Source organism: Stenella coeruleoalba (genome assembly GCF_951394435.1).
Source record: "Stenella coeruleoalba genome assembly, chromosome: 2".
Classification (NCBI taxonomy): Eukaryota; Metazoa; Chordata; class Mammalia; order Artiodactyla; family Delphinidae; genus Stenella; species Stenella coeruleoalba.
The window spans coordinates 77,338,946-77,365,382 of NC_137147.1; the positions used below are offsets into that span (position 1 = coordinate 77,338,946).

General features: G+C 39.0%; 1 protein-coding gene across 2 annotated transcripts in view; it reads left to right on the plus strand.

Moving 5' to 3' along the window:
- The window catches only part of FMN1 (formin 1), a 444,350-nt gene that overhangs the window by 91,464 nt on the left and 326,449 nt on the right, over positions 1 to 26,437 (plus strand). For both annotated transcript variants that reach the window (XM_079909633.1, XM_079909634.1), the window contains exon 5: positions 25,455 to 25,633. In XM_079909633.1, the coding sequence (XP_079765759.1) occupies positions 25,455 to 25,633 (179 nt within the window). The remainder of the gene's footprint in view (positions 1 to 25,454; positions 25,634 to 26,437) is intronic.

A 26,437-nucleotide genomic window follows, 5' to 3' on the forward strand; every position in this document is an offset into this window, starting at 1 on the left:
CAGGGTAAACACAGTCGCAATAGCCTTTGAGGTTGGTGTACCTGTGCTCTGAGTGCCCTTCATTTCCTACCACTTCCTGGCAAACCACGTTCATGGCACCTGTGTGCACACTCGTATTACTTAAGTATTAATTAAGTTTTATGCTATTACTTAACTTTCAGGTGTGAGCTCTAGGAGGACAAGGATGACATCTTAAGCTTCTAGTGATTGAGGAGTGATGACTGTTACATGTACTGGAAACAGTCCAGAAAAATACTGGAAAAAAGATACCAGATGTACAGCTACAATATGTGCCGGTCACTTAATGAACTGGAGTTTTCGTAGCCACCTGGTTGCCTCTAATATCACTGGATTGCTTTTTGTGACAGAGTTTAAACACTGGTGTCTGAAACTCTCCCCCACACGTACCAAGTGGTCTTTCATTAGGCGTCTCCAGGGAACCTTTTAATTTTATTGGGTTGCTGCGCTTACCACTGGTTCAATGGAGCAATTTTGATTTTTTTTAAATTGAGAGGATTATATAACAAAACTCCTACAGGGGTGTGGTGGTGTTGGGACGAATTGGGAGATTGGGATTGACATATATACACTAATATGTATAAAATAGATAACTAATAACCTGCTGAATAAAAAAATAAATAAAATTTTTTAAAAAAAGAAAACTACTACAGTAAACAAAGAGACAATGATAAAAATCTTCCATAATCCAACCACCTCAACTCTTTCCATAGAGATAGGTCTTTTTAAATGACCAAGTTTATTTATTTAATATTTTGTATACTTCCCTATCTACCTAAAATTATTTTGAACTTTTTATATTTATATACAGTATTATTAATTATAGCTTTATAATTTTAATGGATGATAATATTTTATCATGTAGATAAACCATAATACCAAATCCCTTGTTAGATATTTAAATTGTTTCCAAGTTGAAACAAATAGAAAATATTGTGGTTAACATCTTTCTTCACATAGCTTTTCACTTCCGTTAAATGCTTTCCTTAATGTAAATTCATAGAAGTATTAGTAAAAAGATATGAATATCTTGTTACTGCCACAGTTCTTTCCCCAGAATTACACTAACATACACTACCAATTCATAGAAAATGGTAACTCACAGGGTCTTTTTTAAAAAACAGCTTTATTGAGAGTTAATAACATGCCATATGATGCCCCTATTTAAAGTATACAATTCAACAGTTTTTAGTATATTCACAGAGATGTGCACCTATCACCACAATCAATTTCAGAGCATTTCATCATTCCCCCAAAACCCAGTACTCGTTACCAGTCACTCTCCCCACAATTCCCTTCAGCCCTAGGTTACCACTAATTTACTTTCTGCCTGTGTAGATTTTCCTGCCTGGAAATTTTATATAAATGAGATCATTCAACATGTGGTCTTTGTAGCTGGCCTCTTTCACTTAGCACAATGTTTCCAAGATTTACCCTTTGGATTGCCAAATAACAGTCATTGTATAAATGTAACACGTTTTGTTTATCTATTCATAAGTAGGGGACGTTTGGGTTGTTTTCTACCTTTTAGCTATGCTGTTATGAACATTTTGTACATAACAAGTACATTTTGTACAAGTTTTTGTGTGGACATATGTTTTTATTTCTCTTGGGTATATAGGAGTGGAATTGCTGGGTCATATTGTAATTCTTTATTTCACCTTTTGAGGAAATGTCAGGCTGATGCACCCTTTTACATTCCCACCAGCAATGTATGAGTATCAGTTTTTCCATATCGTTGCCAACACTTGTTATTATCTGTCTTTTTTATTATAGCTACCCAAGTGGATGTGAAAATGATATTTCACTGCGGTTTTGGTTTGCATTTCACAGGGCCCATTAACATTTTTTGGTATTTTAATTACCTGTGTAGTGTTTAAAGCATTTTACAACATATACTAAAAAAAAAATCAATACAATTTGTAGAGGGCATACACCATGCAGATACCATGGAAAACGTACATAAATGAAACAGCTCATAGATTAGGAGGGAAATATCCCATCAGAAATACATAAAACTGAAAGCATTTCCTCTAAGATCAGGAAAATGACAAGAGTGCCCACTCTCACCACTATTATTCAACATAGTTTTGGAATTTTTAGCCATGGCCATCAGAGAAGAGAAAGAAACAAAAGGAAGCCAAAGTGGAAGAGAAATAAAACTGTCACTGTTTGCAGATGACATGATACTAGACATAGAAAATCCTAAAGATACCACCAGAAAACTACTAGAGCTAATCAATGAATTTCGTAAAGTAGCAGGATACAAAGTTAATGCACAGAAATCTCTTGCATTCCTATACACTAACAACAAAAAATCAGAAAGAGGAATTAAGGAAACACTCCCATTTACCACTGCAACAAAAAGAATAAAATACCTAGGAATAAACCTACCTAAGGAGTCAAAAGACCTGTATGCAGAAAGCTTTAAGACACTGATGAAAGATATCAAAGACAATACAAACAGATGGAGAGATATACCATGTTCTTGGATTAGAAGAATCAACATTGTGAAAATGACTATACTACCCAAAGCAATCTACAAATTCAATGCAATCCCTATCAAGTTACCAATGGCATTTTTCACAGAACTAGAAAAAAAATTTTACACTTTGTATGGAAATACAAAAGACCCGGAATAGCCAAAGCAATCTTGAGAAAGAAAAACAGAGCTGGAGGAATCAGGCTTCCTGACTTCAGACTATATTACAGAGCTACAGTAATCAAGACTCTGGCTCAAAAACAAATATAGATCAATGGAACAGGATAGAAAGACAGAGGTAAACCCATGCACATATGGTCACCTTATTTTTGATAAAGGAGTCAAGAGTATACAATGGAGAAAAGACAGCGTCTTCAATAAGTGGTGCTGGGAAAACTGGACAGCTACATGTAAAAGAGTGAAGTTAGGACACTCCCTAACACCATACACAAAAATAAACTCAAAATGGATTAAAGACCTAAATGTAAGCTGAGACACTATAAAACTCTTAGAGGAAAACATAGGCAGAACACCCTATAACATGAATCACAGCAAGATCCTTTCTGACCCACCTCCTAGTGTAATGGAAACAAAACCAAAAATAAACAAATGGGACCTAATGAAAATTGAAAGCTTTTGCACAGCAATGGAAACCATAAACAAGATGAAAAGACATCCCTCAGAATGGGAGAAAATATTTGTAAACAAAGCAACTGACAAGAGATTAATCTCCAAAATATACAAGCAGCTCATGCAGCTCAATATCAAAAAAATAAACAACCCAATCCAAAAATGGGCAGAAGACCTAGATAGACATTTCTCCAACGAAGAGATAGAGATCGCCAACAAACACTTGAAAAGATGCTCACCATCACTAATCATTAGAGAAATGCAAATCAAAACCACAATGAGGTATCACCTCACACCTGTCAGAATGGCTGGCATCAAAAAATCTAGAAACAGTAAATGCGGGAGAGGGTATGGAGAAAAGGGAAGTGGGAATGTAAATTGATACAGCCACTATGGAGAACAGTATGGAGATTCCTTAAAAAACTAAAAATAAAACTACCATATGACCCAGCAATCCTACTACTGGGCATATACCCTGAGAAACCATAATTCAAACAGATACATGTACCCAATGTTCACTGCAGCACTATTTACAATAGCTAGGACATGGAAGAAACCTAAGTGTCCATCAACAGATGAATGCATAAAGAAGATGTGGCACATATATACAATGGAATATTACTCAGCCATAAAAAGGAACAAAATTGAGTTACTTGTAGTGAGGTGGATGGACCTAGAGTCTGTCATACAGAGTGACGTAAGTCAGAAAGAGAAAAACAAATACCATATGCCAACACATATATATGGAGTCTAGAAAAATGGTACTGAGGGACCTAGTGGCAGGGCAGGAATAAAGACGCAGACGTAGAGAATGGACTTGAGGACATGGGGAGGGAGAAGAGTAAGCTGGGATGAAGTGAGAGAGTGGCACTGACATATATACACTACCAAATGTAAAATAGATAGCTAGTGGGGAGCAGCTGCATAGCACAGGGAGATCAGCTCGGTGCTTTGTGAACACCTAGAGGGAGGGGATATGGGAATATATGTATACATATAGCTGATTCACTTTGTTCTACAGCAGAAAGTAACACAACATTGTAAAGCAATTACACTCCAATAAAGATGTAGAAAAAATAAAATAAAAAGCATCTATCTTCCCTGAAAAAAAAAATACATATAAGGTAAGAAATGTCATGCCATAAGAAATTTAAAACTATCATTTTAATAGCAGTTTATAATTAGATAGCACTTATTCACACACACTATCTCATCTACTCTGAATAACTATTATTTTAGGTGCTATACAAAGACAACTTTAAGAAAATATAAAGGAGTTGTTTCTAGAACTTCATTGAGGTTAATAAAAATATACTATATACCAAGGCATTAAAAATTATTTTAATGTAGACAATTTTAATCGACTGAAAGTACTGACAGGTTGTCTCTGTATTCTTTAATGGCAAATAGAAAATGGCTAAACTAGTCGCAGAAGGATTTTGATTGAGATTTAATAAATTTTAAAATAAATGACTTGTTAATCATCAAAATGCCTTATTGATGTGCACTTATAAAAATCTATCCTGAATATAGTCAAACATTAAAATGAAAAAGAGATGACAAGAGAAGTGATGTGAAGGGCTTTGGATACCTGTCCTATAGATGTCATGTGGGGTGTGTGACAGGATAACCCTCCTCAGAAAACAGTGATCTTCCTATTCTGTTAATACAGAATTTTCATTTTTTTAATTATAAAAATATTCTATAATCATTATTGAAAAATATTGAAAGATTTATAAGAAGAAAACCTTCCATCATCATAACCCATAGAAAAATTACTGTTAAAATTTACATTTCTGTTCAATTTTTCTGTTATACTTAAATAAAATTCCTACACTTGATACATAATTTTTTTGCCTTAACATGTTTTGAACTGTTTCCCATATTTTCTAACATTTCATAAATATTGTTTCAATTATTGTGAACTATTCTGTGTAGAGAATCGGGCCATTCACTTACTATCATTTACCTAATTTTGGGTGCTTGGCTTGTTTATAATCTTTCAAGGTTTTAATAATGTGACAAACATTTTTGCATAGGAAGTTTGCATTTTTAAAGAATTTCTTTCTAGTGGATTCCTATGAGAATTACACTGTCAAAAGGATGACTGTTATCTGCGTTTTAATATTTATTATCAAATTATTCCTCCAAATTTTGTTCAGTATGCTCCCACCAGCAGAGTAACTATGGACTTATTTCATTTATTTATTCAACAAATATTTAACAGAAACTTGCTGTGTCCAGGCACCATGTGAACTGCTGGGGCTGACCTATTGAATACGATAGGCACTGTGCTGTTTTTTAAGAGAGGAGTGCCAATTTTACTGCTCTATTACCAGCATTGCATATTTTCAAAGTTTTATCTTTCTGACTTGATGTGGGAATGTTATATTTTATTGCTCTTTTAACTTGCATTTCTTTCATTGCTAGTGATGTTGAACATTTCTCCACATTCAGTGGTCATTTATCGTATTTGCCCTTTGCCCATTTATCCATTAAAGTCTTAAAAAAAAGTACATGGAAACTCATGGATTTGCATGTTGTCTTTTCACAGGGACCTCACGAATCTTATTTACATGTTAGAGTGATTAGAGACATTTGGTGGGGTTTTTATTTGTTTATTTATTTATTTATGGCTGCGTTGGGTCTTCGTTGATGCACATGGACTTTATCTAGTTGCGGCGAGCAGGGGCTACTCTTCGTTGCGGTGCACGGGCTTCTCATTGCGGTGGCTTCTCTTGTTGCGGAGCACGGGCTCTAGGTGTGCGGGCTTCAGTAGTTGTGGCACGCGGGATCAGTAGTTGTGGCTCGCGAGCTCTAGAGTGCAGGCTCCATAATTGTGGTGCACGGGGTTAGTTGCTCCGCGGCGTGTGGGATCTTCCCGGACCAGGGCTCGAACCCGTGTCTCCTGCATTGGCAGGCGGATTCTTAACCACTGCGCCACCTGAGACATTTCTTTCTTTTTTTTTTTTTTTCTTCGGTACGCTGGCCTCTCACTGTTGTGGCCTCTCCCATTGCAGAGCACAGGCTCCGGACGCGCAGGCTCAGCGGCCATGGCTCACGGGCCCAGCTGCTCGGCGGCATGTGGGATCTTCCCGGACCGGGGCACGAACCCACGTCCCCTGCATCGGCAGGCGGACTCTCAACCACTGCGCCACCAGGGAAGCCCAGACATTTCTTAATTCAATAAAATACTTTAGTACTTTTGCTGCTAAACCGAGTACCCATCTTCATCTTGAACAGAGGCTCAAAGCCCTCTTTAGACAGAGTATGAGTACTCCTTGAATGACCCCTTCTTGACTTTGGAGGTAAGAAATGAGATGTAAATGGTATTAAAGTTATGGTGAGTTTACTAGGTTATTTGGTGTCTTCTTGGGCTAATTGTGGATCTTAGGACATCTTCAGTATTAGACTGGATAACTCTTTTCCTGTTCTGGGAACGGATTGATCATGTGAAGTGTTCATATTGGAAGGCAGAGTGGTAATCAATATTGTAGGCTGAGGTCACTGACAGGGGCCGAAGACAATAACGTGTGAAATTTAGGATAAATTGCTTTTGGGTTTTTGTCTGGATTTACTAAGGGGAGTTGTTTGGGCAAATGATGCCTCTCTGGGGTCTCTTTGAAGTGACCATCTAATGAATCAAGGAAAGGGCAGTTAAATCCCTCTCGGTGAGAAGATCAAAAGAGGAATGACATGGCTTACATGTCATAAGCCAAGGGCTATCAGTTGACCTTTCTTAAGCATGGGGAGAGGAGGTTGGATACTTGGGAAGTTTTTGTTGTAGAGTGACCTTTTTTATCCTTTCCATTTTTCTTCCTTTTTCTCCTTATCTTCAGTTTCTATAGGCCTGTCCTTGCTTAATTATTCAGCGTTGTATCTCATAATTTCATCCTTGAATCTCTCTTTTCTTGAACAGCTAGGGAAGTAAAATAATCCCGTTCTCTTATGAAAAGATCTTTGAATTCATTTCCTTTTCTCTTGTATGGTATTATCTACTTTCTCTACTTAACAGGAGTTAAAAGATATAGAGATGATTCACACCTACTGATAATTTCAGCATATCTTTTAGCCTTATGTGTCCCCCCCGCCCCCCCCCCCCCCGCCGCCATCAAATCTTTTACCAAAGGTTGGGTTTCATATGTTTCCTGTTTCGTTAAGTTGACGAGGATGCCAATGAGTAAAAACTGCCAAAAAGTGAGCCAACAAAAGAAGAATCCAAGGGCTTAGTCAAAGGATGGGCAAAAACGTGGCACACGTACCACTACTCTCCCCTCCCGTGTCAGGGAAAACAGTGCTACTCAATCCCAAGACTCCTACTGAGCCTGAACATGGCCTCAGGATTCTTGCCAATGTGGCTTTCTGGCCATTCCCTCCCAGTATCAGGGCATCCAAGCTGAAACCTATTTTATTTTCTTAATGTAAGATATACAAACATACCTCCAGGGCTTTAAGAGTTAACTGTAATTCAGAAGTAATATCTGTAATATCCTAGCATTTTTCTTTTCTTTCTCTTAAAAGAGGGACTACCGTAATGCCATCTGTAGAGAAGAAAATCTGATTTGATAACTGGCATTGCTAGTTGCAATTGCAAGGTTGGCTAACCTTGTCTGAGACTTAGTTATATGTTTCAGGTAATGATAAGTGTTATGGATAAAATATTTCAGAGAGGAAATGTTGGCAGAGGGCCAGTGGCAAGAAGGCTTCTCTGCTGGAAGGATATGTGAGCAGAAACCTGAATGGTGTGAGGAAATCAGTTACATGATGATCTGGGGGACAGAATTCCAGCAGAAGGAACACCAAGTATAAATCTCACCAAGTGAGATTAGCTTACAGAACGACAAGAAGGTTGAGGTGGCAGAATGAATGAAGTGAGTAAGGGAGACGGGGAGAAAGAGGTAGACGGGTCAGGTCAGGTGAGGTCCTTTGAGGCCAGGAGTTTGCCTTTTTATTTTAACTTTTATGGGAAGCCATTGGAGGATTTTGATTTGAGGAATTGTGTGACATTTTAAAAGATCCCTTGGATGCTTTGGGATAATATTAGCGGGGCAGGAGTGAAAAAGTGAGACGAGCCGGGAGGTTATTTCAGTTGCCCAGATGAGAATAGATAGTGGCTTAGACTGGGTGGTAATAACATACGAAGTGGTCAGATGCAGGATACCATTTGGTGTTTCATCAGATAGGTCTTGTTCTTAACGGTGTGGAATATGAGAGAAGGAGAGGACTCAAGGATGAAGCAGGTTCTTTTGGAGGGGAGGGGGGCGTGCAGCTTCAATCCCTGGTTCCCTGACCAGGGATTGAACCCGGGGCCACAGCAGTGGAGGCACCGAGTCCTAACCACCGGACCACCAGGGACGTCCCAGGGATGAAGCAGGTTCTTAATCTTAGAAACTGAGTGAATATTGATGCCATTTGGTGAAGTGGGAAAGACTGAGGAAGGAGCAAGATTTGGAGGAGAATCACGAGTTTGGGATCCGTATTAGTCATGTAGTGAATCGTCAGTGCCTGTGTGAGACAGGAGAGGGAGAGGTCTGGCTGGATACATTAACTTGGGAGCCATTAGAATTTAGGTGGTATTTAAAATTTGGGGGCTGAATGAGATGACCAAGGGAGTGGGAGAAGATGGAGAAGAGGGTGTAGTACAGATCTTTGGGTGTTGAAACATTGAGAGCTGTGGCTCTCAACGGGGTAACATCTAGCAATGTCTGGAGACATTCTTAGTTGTTACAATTGATGGGGGGAGGAGGGCGGGGCGCTACTGGTAACTAGTGGTTAGAGGCCAGAGATGCTACTAAATATCCTACAGTGCACAGATCATCATCACATAATGTAGAATGATCTGACCTCAAATGTCGATAGTACTAAGGTTAAGAACCCTGCTGTAGAAGTAGGGAGGGCAAGGAGCCAGCAAGAGTGACTGGTGAACTAAGATGAAAATTGGAAGAGTGCTAAGGATGGGATTTCTAGAAAGGTATTTCAAAACTGACAAAAATGTGTGTTCACCTCTGCCTGATGCTACTGAGAAGCTGCATGAGAGGAAGACTGAGAATTGATCACTGGATTCAGTAAGATAGAGGATTTGGGGATGCATCCGTCGGATTCAAGATTCCTTTGAAGGCTAATATAGTCAAATGATGAGATTTATACATTTTCCTAAAATCAAGTACTTGTTAAAGAAAGCTGACCCCCACTTTTTTTTTTTTCAGCCACAGAGGCAATACCAAATGAAATTTTTGGTATTTTTATTGTTTAGCCTTTGTGAAGTACTGATTTCAACTGACTCTGGTTAGCTTAATCAAAACAGGATTTATTTGTAAAATACTATGGTATTTTTATGAAGTTAAGGAAAAATTGATTAATTGAGTGTTGGGCCGGGTGGCAACCATAAATCTCTGCTCATAAGCAAGATTTCATGGACCTTTTCTATCATTTACATGACCTGGATACAATTGACTCTCAGTCTCTTTTTCCTGGTTTATTTATTTATGCAAAAGAAATTCATTAGCATTAGCTTGGGTCAGATAGCTATTTTATGACCAGTCCCTTCTTTTTTTTTTTAATGATACCCTTTTAATTAATTAATTAAAATTTATTTATTTTTGGCTGCATTGGGTCTTCGTTGCTGCGCGCAGGCTTTTCTCTAGTTGCGGCGAGCGGGGGCTACTCTTCATTGCAGTCCCGGCTTCTCATCGCGGTGGCTTCTCTTGTTGCGGAGCACGGGCTTTAGGCGCACAGGCTCAGTAGTTGCGGCTCGCGGGCTCTAAAATGCAGGCTCAGTAGCTGTGGCGCATGGGCTTAGTTGCTCTGCGGCATGTGGGATCTTCCCGGACCAGGGCTCGAACCCGTGTCGCCTGCATTGGCAGGCGGACTCTTTACCACTGCGCCGCCAAGGAAGCCCGACCCATCCATTTTGAAAAGTCCAGATCACATTTGCTGCTCAGAGCTCCCCCCACCCGCCCTGCTGCCTTAGGTTCTCAGAGTAGTTCCCAGAAAAGCGAGAACGGTGAAGGGACAGGCCAACATTCTAGAGATGCTACTAGAGATTTTACTCCTTTATCCTACATATCTGTACATCCAAGCAGGTCCTCAATAACTTTGCTCTAACTTTACCATGTATAACCACACTTCTTCCTTTACAGGAGATAACACACTTGTACAGTTACTGGATCCAGAAGTGATATCATGAGGACCCTGTTCTTTGAGTTCACAGTCACTGAATAGTGTTCATTTCTCCTCTTGTCCCATCATGATCCATTTAAATATTTTGCAACTTATAAATCAAATGAATATTTTTATTGTAATTAATATACCCTATATGTTAGTGAGACCCCCCAAACAAGGAGGGGGCAGAAAGAGAAAAAGTTAATAGTATTAATTGAAGGAATAAATAGGAAGAATTCATCAATCTCTAGATATCCCAAGAGTATCTAAGAAAATACAGGTTTGGTCAAGATTCCCTGTTTACCTAATCGCAAGGTTATAAACTACACTGAGTCTTTCCCCATTCATTACCCATTTCAAGTTGTTCTTGCCTTTAGCCAGCATTTCAGGGGTCTGAATTCCTCTGGGGTCTGAACTTTTATTTCTGAGGGGTCTCAACCTTCACCAGTCCAGCCTAGATAACATTATGAGAGTCTCCTGCTAACCTGTCCTCCAGATTCCTCTCATACCCACAGAATCCTCAACAATCCTATTTCCCTCTGATGGGATAAATCATGCTAGCTATTAATCAAAACCCCTGCCCCGCCCCCTTTTCTTTTTTGCCTGTTCTTTTCCTGGTGGGAGGAGCTCAAACTAGCCCAGAGGAAATCTGTTTCCAATTCTGAGAGATGACTCCTGCCCCCGACGCCTGCCCAGTGCATTTGGCAATGAAACATCCCGAGCACCCAGACCACTGGTCCTAGACTCATTTACTCTTAACCCCGCAGTTTCTAGTCCCTTGTACAGGCAGTGAGACAGATAGCATCATTTATTAATCACCAGAATAGAACGTGGACTTTCTGTTTTGGAGAGCTCCCCAGCTTACAAAGTGCAGGCTCACAGGGCACTTCCACTGTCTCTGAGAATCCTCGGAGAGGGTCAGTCTAACTCTGCTTAACACGGAAGCCATCACAGTGAGATTTCAACACTCTTGTTGTTTTTTCTTTTAGTGGAGCAAATATTAAGATTCAAAATAGCCTTGGTTTAAAACTAGAAATTATTTTTTAAATTTCTGCCAAGAAAACGGCCTCAAATCCCTTCAGCAAACTAACACCTTTATTAATCTACATCAAATTACCCAACTTTTTCTTTACTGTTTTCTCCTTTCAGTTAGTTCACACTATCCTTGATTCCGTGGCAAATTATAGAACTATTTTAGAATACGGTTAGCTGGAAGACATTGCTGCAGGAGTGGTAATGGTAATGGTGATATGCTGCTGTGTATTACCAGCTTCCCGAGTAATTGTGTTTTCATTTCCTCTCGTTCTCAGTAGACCCATCTTGGGTACATGTCATGTTTTAATTGTGCTGCGTTCTCTAATATATCATTTCCTCTAACCTCCTACCAGGGTGGTCGTGGCTCTTCTTAGGAATTTTCTGCCTTGCTGTCACCGATAGACATGACTGTCATTTCAAATAAAGGAAGAGAAAATAAATTATCTGGTGCATCCCTTCATTAGCAACGAGTCACTGCAGTGCCTCAGGCTAATATTTTAAATGATAAATGGTGAACATTTGTCAAGAAAGTCCACATCTCTGTACGTAAATCATATGTAGGCCCACAGTAAAAAACCTTATACCTGAAATACTTGTCGGCACACTACAAGTCAGTCTAATCCTCCTTGTTCTTGTGAAGCCATTATTGACAGTCTTGTGCCTGTTTATAATTTCTCAGCAATGCTAGACTCAGAGGTTCCTATTCTATTATTTGTTTGGTGGAATCATTCCAGGGAATAGTTATCATGAGCTTGAGTGTATTGATAAGTTCTTCTGGGCTGAAAAATATCTGATGAACTCAATTCTATTCTTAGTATAGATTTAGCTCACGTGATGGATCAATTGCTTTCCTGAAAGATTTGCCTATGAAGTTAATTTCCTTCCAGTAAATTGATGTTTCTACTGACATGCATTTTATTTATTTTTTATTTTTTATTTTTTTCTTGCGGTACGCGGGCCTCTCACCGCCGCGGCCTCTCCCGTTGCGGAGCACAGGCTCCGGACGCGCAGGCCCAGCGGCCATGGCTCACGGGCCCAGCCGCTCCGCGGCACGCGGGATCATCCCGGACCGGGGCACGAACCCGGGTGCCCTGCATTGGCAGGCGGACTCCCAACCACTGCGCCACCAGGGAAGCCCCCTGACGTGCATTTTAAATTGGAGCTGTTTTCTGGTAGACAGTAGCCCCAAGACATAGTAAAATCACATTTGAGATTATAGCAGTCCCTTCATAGGGGAGAAAAAAGGGCAATTTTCAGATAGTGATAAAATGTAAAAACAAGTTATTAAATTGAAGATGAGTAGGGTTAATTTTATGTTTGACTAAATGGATTCAAAGTATAAAGGAGAAGAAACCATGATAACTTAGCTGAACAAAATGTTCTGTAAAGACCCTGTGTCCTCTAATACTTTATGGCAGGAAAACATGAAATTCTTTTTAGTGGCTTAGGTTTTGTTTGCTTTTTTCTCTTTTTAAAAATTTTTTTTTTCCTTTGGAGATATACTTGCTGAAGGGAGAATGAGAAACAACTGAAATATTTCAAAATGAATCAAATAGAATATGAGAACATATTATTGAACTGTTAATTTGAACTTGAAAGTGAACCCTTTGGAGAAATGAAGTTTCTTTTTGCCTTCCACAGGATCTAATTCAGCACTGAATAAAGAGTAATAACTCTAACAGCAAGGGTGTATATAGTGTTTATGGTATTTAGTTTCCCACTTTTTAAACTATAAATTATACTTTGATGGGCATCTTATAATATTTCTTTATAATAGATCTTGAATAACAAAATGATTATTCTTCTAGGATAGAGTCACACAAGTCAATTTTTATTGGTTAAAGGGCAAGAACAGGGCTTCCCTGGTGGCACAGTGGTTGAGAGTCCACCTGCCGACACAGGGGACGCGGGTTCGTGCCCCGGTCCGGGAGGATCCCGCATGCTGCGGAGTGGCTAGGCCCGTGAGCCATGGCCGCTGAGCCTGCGTGTCTGGAGCCTGTGCTCCGCAACGGGAGAGGCCTCAACGGTGAGAGGCCCGTGTACCACAAAAAAAAAAAAAAAAAAAAAGGGTAAGAACATATTTAACATTTTGGAATAGGTGTCAGCAAACTTTTTCTGTGAAGAGCCAAAGAGTAAATATTTTTGACTTTGTAGGCCATAGGGTCTCTGTGGCTTCTTCCTCCTCCCCCTCTGCCTGCCCTTCCCTATTCCCCTCCTGATTCACCCCCCGCCCCGCCTCTTTCTCCTTTTTCCCCTCCTTCAAAAATGGAAAAAATGCAAAAACCATTCTTAGCTCATGGACTGTACAAAAACAGGCTGTGTGCTGTATCTGGCTGCTGGGCCAGACTTGTCAACCCCTGTTTCAGATATATATTGCCAAATAGCTTTTCAAGCATGTATACCAACTTACTCTCTCACCAGGAATCTTTGAGAGTATTTATTTCACAGTAGTTTCCTTGTATTGTTTTAATATTTATATGAGGACATTCATTCTAGATTATTTTTCAAAATGTTCAGTTTTAACATTTATTACTGTTTCTTTGGTCGCGGAAGTTTAATACTCTAGGTCCAGTTCAAAATATTCCACTAAAGACATTCATTTGGTGAGGCACTGAAATCAAATAAATCCATTTCTAATGTGTGAGAACTTAAAATGGTCAGGAAGCACTCTCAGCTTCCTGTCTCACGAACCATGACTAAGTTACCTAGTGGAAGCCTCCCTCCTCTGGACACTAAGATCTCTGAACCCACCAAGCCCAAGGTTGCAAGGATAGGAAGTAAAAATTATGCAAGTGATTAATGAGGTGTAATAGTGTGAGGGGGCCTCTCTCACTTCTACTTTTGGTCCGCAGACCTGTGTATTCTGGGAGAATGAGCACCACATTTTTCCTTCTAGTTGAAAGCATATACTGTATCTTTGGGGTAATTGCAGAGATTTGTGACACCCTCAAAGATTTGAAAGATGCAGGGATGGTGATTCATACCATACTCCCATTTAAATTCTCTTTTGGCTAGTGAGAAAACAGATGGCTTTCAGAGAATGTCTGTATTAGTCTAAGCTTAATTACATGGGGATGCAAATTGCAAGCACTGTTTCAGATACGGTATACTTCCTGAGTATATCAGCACAGCCCCTGAGAGCTGATATGCATTTATTGATACAGAAATGCTTCATTTTCATACCAGTCAATTCATCTTCATCTGGAAGGGACGGCAGTATACTTGTCACTGGCTTACTTTAGGGTATGACAGTTTACCTTTTCTCTGTCATAAAATCGAAAGGAGTTTGATCATTTTGATAGCGCTTAAAATATTATACTGGCCTATTACATTGCTGCTATTATGCTAACTGGGTATGGGAAGCATCAGATAGCAAGTACCCCAAATGCCTTAATAATACAAAAGCATGCTAAAAGGTATGAAATAAACCCCATTCCTGATTCCAATTACTCTATCAGTCAGAGTCCTGGCAGAAAATAGATGGTATATTCAAAAGGGTTTAAACTGAAAATAACTTAATGAAGAGATTATGTCCAGACCAATTAAGAAAACCAGTGTGAGTTTGTGAGGTTCCCAGAAACTAGCAGCAGCAAAAAGTCATTACCAGCCCTAGGCCTGAAGGGGGAAAGGGCAGAGACAGAATTACAGGAAGCTGGCAAGAACTGGAGGCATGGAACAGGGCCAGGTGGCAAAGATATGGTTGCTAAAGAAGAAGCCACCTTTAAAAATCTTGATCCAGCAGGTCTGAAGTGACACAACCTCTTTCTCCTTTTGCTGTCCAGTTTCTTGCTTTTTATGTGAGGTGTTCTCCTCAGCTGTCTCATAGTCATTGATTGTACATGCTTAAGGTCTGGAGATCAAAAAGCTTTTTGGAAGCTCTGAGTGCCCATGAAAGGATACTGGATTTGAGCTTCACTCTAGGATGATATGGGATAGCTGTTTATCAAGGAACCTCAAATATTACTATCTCCATGTTCTTTCTCTTAAGCTAGTCATGTTTCTCCTAGAATAATATTCCAGTACCTGCCTAGCGCTAGAAACTAACAGTTTTCTTGGAGCCTAGTGGGGTGAAAAAAGCTAAAACCTTAGCATTTAGCATTTAAGAAGCAGATGGTTACGGAGTTCTCTGTTTTCTATGAGTTAACCATACATCAATTCTGCCTGATATCCCCCAGTCCAGAGAATAAATGTTAAGATGTTGACCAAAGTGGGAGAGGGGCAGTCACTTGTTGGTAAGTAAGGCTATAAATTGCCTTCTGATCACTGCTTTGGCTGCATCCCCAATATTTTCTAATTTCCCTTGTGATTCTTCTTTGACTTACGAAGTTATTTTGAAGTATGGTGTCTAATTTCTAAATATTTGGGATTTTCCAAATAGCTTTCTGTTATTAGTATCTAATTTAATTCCACTGTGGTCAGTGAATATATATTTTGATTCTTTTAAATGTATTGCCTTATTTTATGGCCCAGTATGTGGACTGTTTTGGTAAATTCCATATGTACTTGAAAAGAAAATGTATACTGTAGTTATAGGATGGAGTATCTTATAAATATCAGTTAAGTAAAATCAGAGGGAATGTTGTTTAATTCTTCTATATTCCTGTCAATTTCCTGTCAACCTGTCCTGTTAATTACTAAAAGAGGAGTGTTGAAATCTCCAAATTTAATTGTGAATATATATATATTTCTCAGTTCAGTTCTGATAGTTTTGCTTTATGTATTTTGAAGTTCTGTGGCTAGGTACAAAGAAATTTAGGACTGTAAATATCTTTTTTTGATGAACTGTCTCCTTTATCATTATAAAATTTCTCTCTTTATCCCTGGTAATATATCTTACTTTGAAGTTTATTTTTGTCTGATATTAATATAACTACTCAAGCTTTCTGTGATTAATGTTTGCATGATATAGCTTTTCCCATCCTTCTATTGTTAACCTATTTATAATTTTACATTTAAAATGAGTTATAAATAGCATATAGTTGAGTCTTGCTTTTTTTATCCAGTTTGATAAACTCTGGCATTAAATTGGAGCGTTTAAGTGATTTATATTTAATGTAACTATCAGTGTGGTTGAGTTTTAGTCTACCTTCCATTTTTTTGGTTCCCTTTTACATAACTTTTGTCTTCTTTTGGATCAAGTACTTCTAGGATTCCACTTTGTGTCCATGTCCACTGTTGGAGATACCATTTTAAAAAACTGTTTGCTGTAGAGTTCATAATATGTAACTTTAATTTATCACAATCTATTTTAAATATTATTATGCCACTTCATATAAATGTATGACTCTTAAAACAGAATATTTCCATTTCTCTCTCTTGGATATTGTGCTGTTGTCAACATTTTATATCTACATATGTTATAAACCCCAGAATACATTATTTTGCTTCAGTTAATTATATCTTTAAATAACTTCAATAATGAGAAAAACATCTTGTGTATTTACTCACATGTTTATCAGTTTTGGTGTTTTCCAAATTTTCTTCTGATTTTTTTTTCCCTTTGCCTGAAAAAATGTATTAACACTTCCTGTGGTCTAAGTCAGCGGGAGATAAATTGTCTAGCTTTTAAGTTTCTGAAAAAGCCTTTATTTTTCTTTCATTTTAAAGATATTTTCACTGGATATAAAATTCTAGGTTGACTTTTTAAAAATCTCTTATCATTCAGCACTTTTTACCTTTCTTCACTTTAAAGTTGTCATTTCATTTTCTTAATGCTTGCATATTTTGACAAGAAGTCTGTAATTATTCTTTTCTTTGGTTTTCTAAACGTAATTTTTTTCTTTTTTACAATATTTTTCATCACTGGTTTTTAGCAATTTTACTTATTATGGTTTTCTTTTGTGTTTATCTCCCTTTAGGTTCATAGAGCTTCTTTGATCTAGGGGCCTGTAATTTTTATCAAATTTGGAAAATTTTCAGCCAGTTTTTCTTTCAATATTTTTCTGTCTCTCTTAGACCCCTGCTTCTAATTTTACATATATTAGACTGCTTGACAATGCCCCATAGGCCACTGGGGCCCTATTAATTATTTTCAGTCCAGAAATCACCTCTTAGCTAGAAACCAAGGCAATTTATGAGGCTCACTTCATTTGTTGTACCTCTTTCCAGGATTATAATACTGCATTGTTTGCTATCAAATATCTAAAAATAGTTGTTTCCTATATTTTGTTTAGTTTTCAGTTGTTTATGGCAGGAGGTTAATTCCAGGCTCTGGGTTCAGAACCTAATTCTCCTACTTACAGTTTGACCCTGGGCAAAGTTAATGTCTCTATTTCATTAGTTTTCTCATCTTTAATACTTTACACCTAACTTGCAGGATTATTGTGAAGATTCTTAGTAATGTGTAACATATATAAAGTGTGTGATGCATAGTAAATGTCCCATTTGTAGGATGTTACTTACCCTTAAGAAAATGAATTTGTGGAGAGAGAAAGTGATAATCAGGCCTCAGCTAAGGTTGTTGGGATAAAGTGCCAGGCTCCTCTTCAGTACTAATGCCTGGGGGAAGAAGGGAGATAGAAAAACTCTGTTGCCTATGTTGCCTAAGACACCTTGGCAGAGGGGTTCATTAAAAACACTTGCTGTTTCTAGGATGCCACTACTTAGCTACTCTGCTGAAGAACTCATCACTTCAGTTCCAAATCACTGAGTGGTCAAGATAATCTCCAAACCTTTCTGGTTAGAAGGACAAAGGTCACTGATAGACAACTAGACCGGCCCCATTGGCTCTGTGAAGTCAGTTGTTGGTCAAACAGCTGGGATGGGGCTAAGGCTCGGGTAGGAACTAACTCTGTAATATAGCAATTTCTCTCAGAATTTAATATTAGAAAAACCTTTGTCAGCCCATAGGATCAGTGTTTCTTCCTTCTGATAATAGGGGTGAAATAACTAAATGCTCTTTCATTCTTGCTTTATAAGGACACTCAAAGCCATATTTTGTTCTTAATCTCTTAAATGTTTACCCTTAACATGGGCATATGTGCCTTCTTTTTTTCTTTGTATCAGTCTTGTTATGTATATTCATTTTTTGGTGAATTTCTTAAGATCATTTCTTTTTGGAAAGAGATTTTAAAAAATTTTTTATTATGTATTTTATTATTCAAGGCTTAGTATTTTGTATTGCCTTAGCTATTAATATAATTGGTAATTATGTCATATCTCTTCAAGAGTTGGGTTCCCCATTGGTGAAACTATCCCCATAATAACTGGAACAATGTGACATAAAAAGAAAAAAAGGCTGTTCAAATGTATTTATAATGAATACTATAAGAAATGTTTTCATTCTTGTTCTTCAATATTTTTTGTTAATAAGCAAGTATATTCCTCATGACCAAACATACCAAAATGTGTTGATAACCTAGGCATTTGAAGCACCAATATCAATTTCTTCAGCATTTACTATCTGTGAATGGACAGAGGTTCTTAATGTCTCAGTGAACATTACAGCCTTCCAGATCTGATCCTTTCTTGATCTTTTCTGCACCAAACCTTACTTAGGTGCACCTGCTCCTACCTTGTATCCTTTCTAAGGCAGAGTGACTCAGCAGCATTTGTGCTACTTTAAGTACATGCCCCTGTTTTCAGGTGTTAAAATATCCAGTATAACTATAGCCACAGTTCAGTCTCCTGGCTTGAGTACTATTTGCCTCTCATCTTACATTTGTATTCTTTATAGGAAAAGATCATGGAAAGAGGTTAATGTAATAATCATAAAAATAGATATTGATGTACCTCTTTAAAAAGCGATTTCATTTACAGCTATGCCTATAAATAGTTTCATTCATGCTGTAGGCTCCTGTGTTTGACCTTCGGGGAAGATGTGTCGTAGGGTGTCTATGAAGTTCCCTGAGGAGCTGCACTTTTTGGAGATGATCAGCCACTTACTGGGAGCTATTGCATTTGATGATGTGAATTCTATTTTTAGGACTTGAACAGATTTGGGATCTGCTGCACTGGAGTGCTGCTGTGAATTCTTATGAGCTTAATTTTTCTTCTCTGTATCTTCTTTGACAAGAAAATAGTCCTTAACATGAGTATGTGATGTGTAATATGCCCTCACTGTAAACAGCTTTCTCTTTTTTTTTACATACCCCGTCAATTCATCACACCCACTCCAGGAAAAGTTTTCTGGAGGAAAACAGTTTTGAGCACAGCCAAATATCAGGCATATTCATATTATGTTCATTTTATTAATGAGGAAATGATTCAGGGAAGTTTAGTAATTCCACTAAGGTCAAAGAATTAGTAAAGGTCACAGTTAGGAATCAATCCCACCTGTCAAATGGTTCACATCTCCTACTTCCTCAGACCTCAATATTCCCATCTGGGAATTGGCAGTAGTGTCCTTCTCTAAATAGCCTGAAAGATTTCCCTGGAACCCGGATTTTAGTTCTGCCTTTGCCACTAGCTGGGTATGTTGGAACTATCGCAATCTTCCTGGATTTCTGTTCCCTCAGCTATAAAATGAGCAGTAGGTGGGGAGATACATAAGATCCTTCTAACTCTAAATTCTATTGTATTTTATTTGAATTTGCCCATAATTTTAGAAATCCAAATAACACTGCATTTGTTTGATGGAATTGAATGCTTTCTTCCTAGGCTGTGAAATTGACATGCCTACTCCCCCTGTCTGTCCTATTTCTGGATCTACCCACAGCCCTCCATACCTCTGTACACCTTCCACCTGTCTGTCCTTGCTCATAATTTCTCTCTCTACATACTTCTCACGGGGAGAGTTAGAGGCTGGGATGGATAGATAAGATGTTTTCTCAGAGTTATAGCTACCTAGCTGGTTTAGTGACATTATATCATTAAATATCACAAGGAATGAAAATGGGGACAGTGGGATTGCTGAGGGTTGATCGCTAACTGACAGATAGCAGCCACGAGAGTTTACTTTTGCCAAAGCTCTGTCTTCCTAGATATAGACATGAATAATTACACACGAGCACACACCCTCTTTACGAGTACTTAACAATGTCACTTTCCATTAGCTACACGTCTAGATTGCTGTCTCTCTTGCTTGTAAGTACATGTTTGAATAACATAATGGAAGACAACCTGTCTCCCTTTACATATCAGTTCCGATATTCACAGTTGAGAAAACTTCACCTCTTTGGATTTAAGTCAAGTATGATGGATGGCCTTGAGAGCTACGGCATAGGAACAAAAACCCATGAGAGTTTCAGGCTGAGGTTTTTTTTTTTTTCCCTCTTCTTCTTTTGGAGGTATAACACTCCATGACTGCTGTCAAGTGAGGGCTCAGTATGATGGGAAAATTAGAGGAGAAAGGCTGAAAGCCACTGTAATGTTGTTCCTTAGGGACTTTTGTCCAAATCTGATTATATAGTATGTTTGCAAACTTCTCTTTGGAAGTTGGGGTTTGTGTGTGTATGTGTATGTGTGTGTGTGTGTGTGTGTGTGTGTGTGTGTGTGTGTGAGTGATAATTAAAGCCAGTGCCTGGTAAATAAGGTTATTATTTTTAATGAAATGTAGTTTGTGTGTGGATTGTGGTATGAATGAGGAAATGGGTATGCTGTGAATTTTCACCTGATTTTTTTCAAAACCTAATATAGTGAATAACTGTTTTTAGTAGAAATTATAAAATAAAACTGTTGTAGCCTTTAAGTCCTCTCAGGTGAAATGGTTGAAAGTTTTTATAGGTGTAGTGTTTCTGGGGGCAGATGATGGAGTGTATAAGGCAGCTATTTCAACAAATAAAACCCAAATCTTGATGGCTCATAGCAAATATTTATTGTTCTCATTCATTGGTCTAAGAGTTGGCAAGGTTCACTTGATCTGATCTGGGCTCAGCTGTGTCTGGCTCCAGGCCACAGGACTGGGTTTGGGTCTGCTCTATGTGTCTTAAGTCCAGGCTCTCTAGGACGTGCTTGTCTTGTGGTGATGGTAGAAACACAAGGCAGGGTGTAAAAACACACAATACCTCTTAAGGTGTTGGCTCAGAACTGTCACACTGTCACACTGCCCACATTCAGTTGGCCAAAGCCAGTCCTCACAGGGCCAGATCCAACATCCATGGACCCAATGTCCATGGACACGGGGAAATATATAACATCTGTGCCAGTGGGAGGAGCTACAAAGGCAACTGGAAAAGGCCTTTGGTGCATAATCACAATGTAGGAAGGAAGTGAAGACGTGGGAACGATAAACCAACGTGCCTCAGGTAGGGAGACTTATTCCATTGGGGGAAGATGAGCTATGGAGACTGCCTCCAGTTTTAAATGGCACGTCACCTTTCCTTTCTGTCTGCTTCCATTGTGTTGATAATTGACAGCAAAATCCTAGTCTGATGTTGTAGGTTAGCATCAGGAAGTGCAGCTCATCTGGGAAAAGCACAGACTTTCAAAGTGGTCTCGAGGTAAGTTGCCCTTCCTGTACTGTGACTGTGCTGTATGTTGTATTAACAGATGGTCAGCTGTGGAATTAACCCGTGTATGTATGTGTGGTCCATCAAGCTGTTGAAATGTTTTTGAGAAACAAAATAACTAATAAATATTCAAGAAAAATTAGATTTATAGTATATGCACATGAAAGGGGAAGACATGATTAAGTTGATAAGACTGTTTTAAGCTTTCCATAAAATGTTCAATGAAAATCTAATACCTCAAAATCTATTTGCATCAGAAAATTAAATGACTGTTCTGACAGAATATACTTACCTAACTTCAGGTCATTTTTATCTCTCTTTATTAAATGTACTCAGTTGAAGAGAGCAGTGTGACCACTACCTATTTTAATAGACATAGACATGTGCTTTATTTTTGACTGTTCAAAAAACTTGAGTTGGTATTATTAAAACTCTCCATTCAAAGACTTACTATTACTATATATATATATATATATATATAGTAAGAATACAAAAGAATATATATATTCTTTTTAATATTCTTTTGTATTATGGTTTATCATAGGATATTGAATATAGTTCTCTGTGCTATACAGTAGGACCTTGTTGTGTATCCATTCTATATATAAAGGAGTGGAAAGTTGGGGTTAGCAGATGTAAGCTATTACGTGTAGAATGGATATACAAGGTCCTACTATATAGCACAGAGAACTATATTCAATATCCTATGATAAACCATAATGCAAAAGAATATAAAAAAGAATGTATATATAGGTACATATATATACATATTCGCTTTGCTGTACAGCAGAAATTAACACAACATTGTAAATCAACTATACTTCAATTAAAAAATTAATTTAAAAAGACTTTATGAGTTTATGTCCTTTGTAATGGTGAATTTGTCCAGTGCCCTCACCTACTCTGTCAGACTTTTGAGAAGAACAGTTTTGTTACTTATTTCTGCCCTTGGTCTTTCCTGTCCTAAAGATCCTTCCCCAAATAACTACGCATCATGGCTTTACCTTGCGTGTTTGCTTCATAGGGATATTGTCTGGTTAAAATGAGGTATTAGAAACTGATTCTTGAAAATTAAGACTACTTCTAAACTGAAGTTACTTTTCATCATTTCTGCCTAAACTTCACGTTGTCTTTCCTCTGCATAAAGGGAGCTGGATTGCATCCCATACCTGTTCATGCAGTGGTGAACAGCCACGGCAGGTGTGTGGGTACGTTTGCATGTGTGTCTGTATTTTATCTAAGGACACGAGATCCTTGTAATTGTGGGGCTTCACCACTCTCTTATACCTAAATGATGAACTTCTACTCACCAGACAATGTGCCTTTGATGATCTAGATATCTTACCTTAGGCGTTATACAGCATGTTCTCTGTGATGTATGTAGCATGTTTTATGTTGTTTTATCAATCTGTGTAAACTGTACCCAAAGCCAGCAGCTATTCCGAAATGAAAGTGAAAAGTGGAGGGATTTAAAACGAGGGATGTGATTAGTAATTAATACATTTCTGAAGATGAGGTAGCCTGGTGAGAGTACACCATAAATTTTAAAAGCCTTATTTCCTCTTTTCTTGCCGAAGATAATCAGAAATGGTCTAGGAGGGGGGATGAGCTATATAAATGGAAGTTATCTGAACAGAAATATTCTAGGGGGGGGATAAGCTTTTATAAATGGAAGTTAAGAGGGGTCCGAGCTTTAATCTCTTCAGTCTCTTAAAGCATGGCCAGCACTGCCCTCCTCTTGGGGTCGCCATGAAGTCACAGTGGAGGAGCTTAGCAGACTCCCTCCTCTCTGAGGTTCTTTAGGCATTAGTCCTTTTCTATGTCTTCTGAGCAGGAGTGGGGGCACTCTGTAGCACATGAGGCCCTAAACAAAAGCCCAGAAGAAAGTCTGTCTGGAGAAGAGTAGTTAGAAAGAGGCGTATGGAAAAAATGAGGCCAAGTTCCTGAAAAGACCCTCATTCTAAGACATCTCGCTCAGGTGAAGAAAGAGCCTGGTTGTAACCTTCTGGGACCCATGTCTGCAGAGTTGATGCCCAAGGCCCTGGACCTTCATTTTCTCGGTGATCACAGCAAAGTGTTTTGTGGACAGCCTGCCAGAGGGCAACTGTAGAGACACTGTGACCTGCATCACCTTTCAACTTTAAAGTGTGATTAGAAACCAACCCATGGAACAGGCAAACAAAAAGCAAAACCTTGGCTGTTTTCAAATTTTCTTTCTTCTGAAATGCTACTCTAATATAAAGGAGAAGCGTGTTATCCCGCAGTCCTTTTGTTAGCGGACTTACTCTCAGCTCAAGTTGCTTTAAGTCAGGTGTTCATCGTGGCGGAAGTCGTTGGCTGGTTTTGGGTCCCTGCCAAAGAGACACTATTACAAGGATTAGGTGTAATAAACACCCTATCATATATCCAACAGTCATCTCTGTTGCAGAAGTGCACTGAGCCTAAACCCTGAACTTCTGCCTGGTTGCTTAATATTTTGCCAAGGTTGCTTACCAGGAATTAGAAAAGGTCCGGGAACCTGAGAGCTCTATGGGACTTTACAAGACCAGTGCTCTAACCCCTGAGCTATGGAGCCAACCGCTCTATGGGACCTTAGAGGTCATCTCGTGGTTTCCAAACTATATTCAAGTGGAACGCTGGTGGCTTGCGACGTGTTTAACGGGTGTCCCTTTAAATGGATTCTGTGGTCATGTAAGTTTGGAAAACACTCTTATACAGAGCTAAGTTTCTTTAGTAAAGGACAGCTCAAGGTCTTTACTATGCTAACATGAATCGTGGCTCTGGGGATACGACATGTTGCTTTTCTCACACTCACTTGACCACAAAGTCCTTTTATTGTAGAACAGGTACCGCCATCTCGAGAATGCCAGGCAGAGGCCATGGAATCTAGTCATTAAGAGCACGCCCTCTAGTGTTTAGCTGCCTGGGTTCAATTCCTGGCTTTACCATTTACTGATCTTACGAACTTGAGCGATTCGCTTCACTTCTTTGGACTTCAGTTTCCCCAACTAAAATGGGGACGCTAATGATACCTACCTATAGAGTTCTTTTTAAAACCGAAGAAAGGGGCTAAGAACAGTACCTGGCACATACGTGACTATTATCATCCTAACATAGTTCAGATGAGGACTAGCCTGATGCCCTCATTCTGGAGATGAGGAAGTGAGTTCCAAGTAGTGTGTTCCAAGTAGTGTACTCATGCGGTGTCACTCATTCAACACACTGACCAAGCGCCAATATGCATTTGCACGCATCGTGCATGACAGTTCTATCCCCAGAAATGAAGAGGAACTTGGGGCAGTTCCTGCCCTGGAAAAACACACACTAGTGACTTGGCTCAGGTGAGACCTTTCAGTAGTAAAGCCAACAGCCAACTTTACAGTAGTAAAGTCCAAGTCAGGACTCCTGACTTCCGTCCTGCAGCTCATCCTCTGATTCTGTTCTGAAAGAGAACGATCTGTAGAGCCCGACTGGTAAGCGAGAACAGGGAGCATGGAGTACAGCCAGTAGACTTAATTTTTTTAATTGGATATGAGGGCATATATTTGAATTCATTGTTAGTGTGAGCCAGAAAAAGTAATCAAGAGAAACACTTCTGGAGAAAAGCAAACTCTAAAAATATTAACTAGAAAGGGAAGTCATGGGTGCTATGAAGTGGCCCACGTAGGAGTCCCCAGATATGGCTGGCTTGATGTATTGGTCACCACTGTGTCACTAATGGTCTGCTCTGTTTGGTCTAGGCATCCCTTCTGAGGGCTTCCCCCGGGACTGCTTCAGTGAGCAGACAGCAGCTAAAGACCTTCCCAGCAGGGATGGAGGTGCATGGGTCCTGGCCTACAGAGCAGGACCAGCGTGTCCATTTCTGCTCCATGAAGAAAAAGAGAAGCCCAACAGAAGCAAACTGTGCTTGGATCTCCATGTAAGTAGAAATCTTTGTGTTTGCGCTGTGATTCTTTGCCATTGACAGAGGCTCAGTTAATATGCATTTAATGTAAAGTGTGTTTGTAGAGCTGCTGAAGCTACAATTTGTGTGAGTGTCGTCTAAAAATCAATCAGTGGCAGAAAGCAGTTATATATCGGTGAGCTGAAATTTGTGCACTAGAAAGTGACTGTGTTTACAGTTTATCTGAGCATTTACAGAGTACTCTGCTTACATCAGTTTGCTGCCTAAACCTCATTGTGGGAGAACCCGTTTGCTGCTCTTAATATCATTTTTCTAAAAATTCGAGAACATGTGTTAGCTGACTGATAGGATCTGGATCCTCCAGTGAAATTCAAATAGGCTGTCTTCCACATTCCTAAACCTTTCTTTCTCTGCAGCTGCTCAAATGACAGGTGAACAATTTGGCAGGAAATCTGTGGGATAGAGGATGACCCATTAGAAAAACAGCCTTCTCTTGCCCATTCATTCATCGATTCATTGACACAGATGCCTTGACTGATCTGTACAAAGCAGTGGGCTGGGTTTTAGCTACTTCCACACCATAGGTGGCCTGATAGGATTGACCAGACTGTCACAATTGTCACCGCCCCTTCCTCACCTCCCCATTTCCCGTCAGAGATGGGGGTGAGCATTAGGAATCTAACCGGCACTTTTCTTTTTTTTCTGCTCTATTAACTTTAATGCCTGTTGATAGTCTTGTGTCCCTGATTTCTTTGAATGACTTCCAATTCGTTATTTTCAAGCCTGAAAGTATGTTGGTTTTTTTTGTTTTGCGGTTCG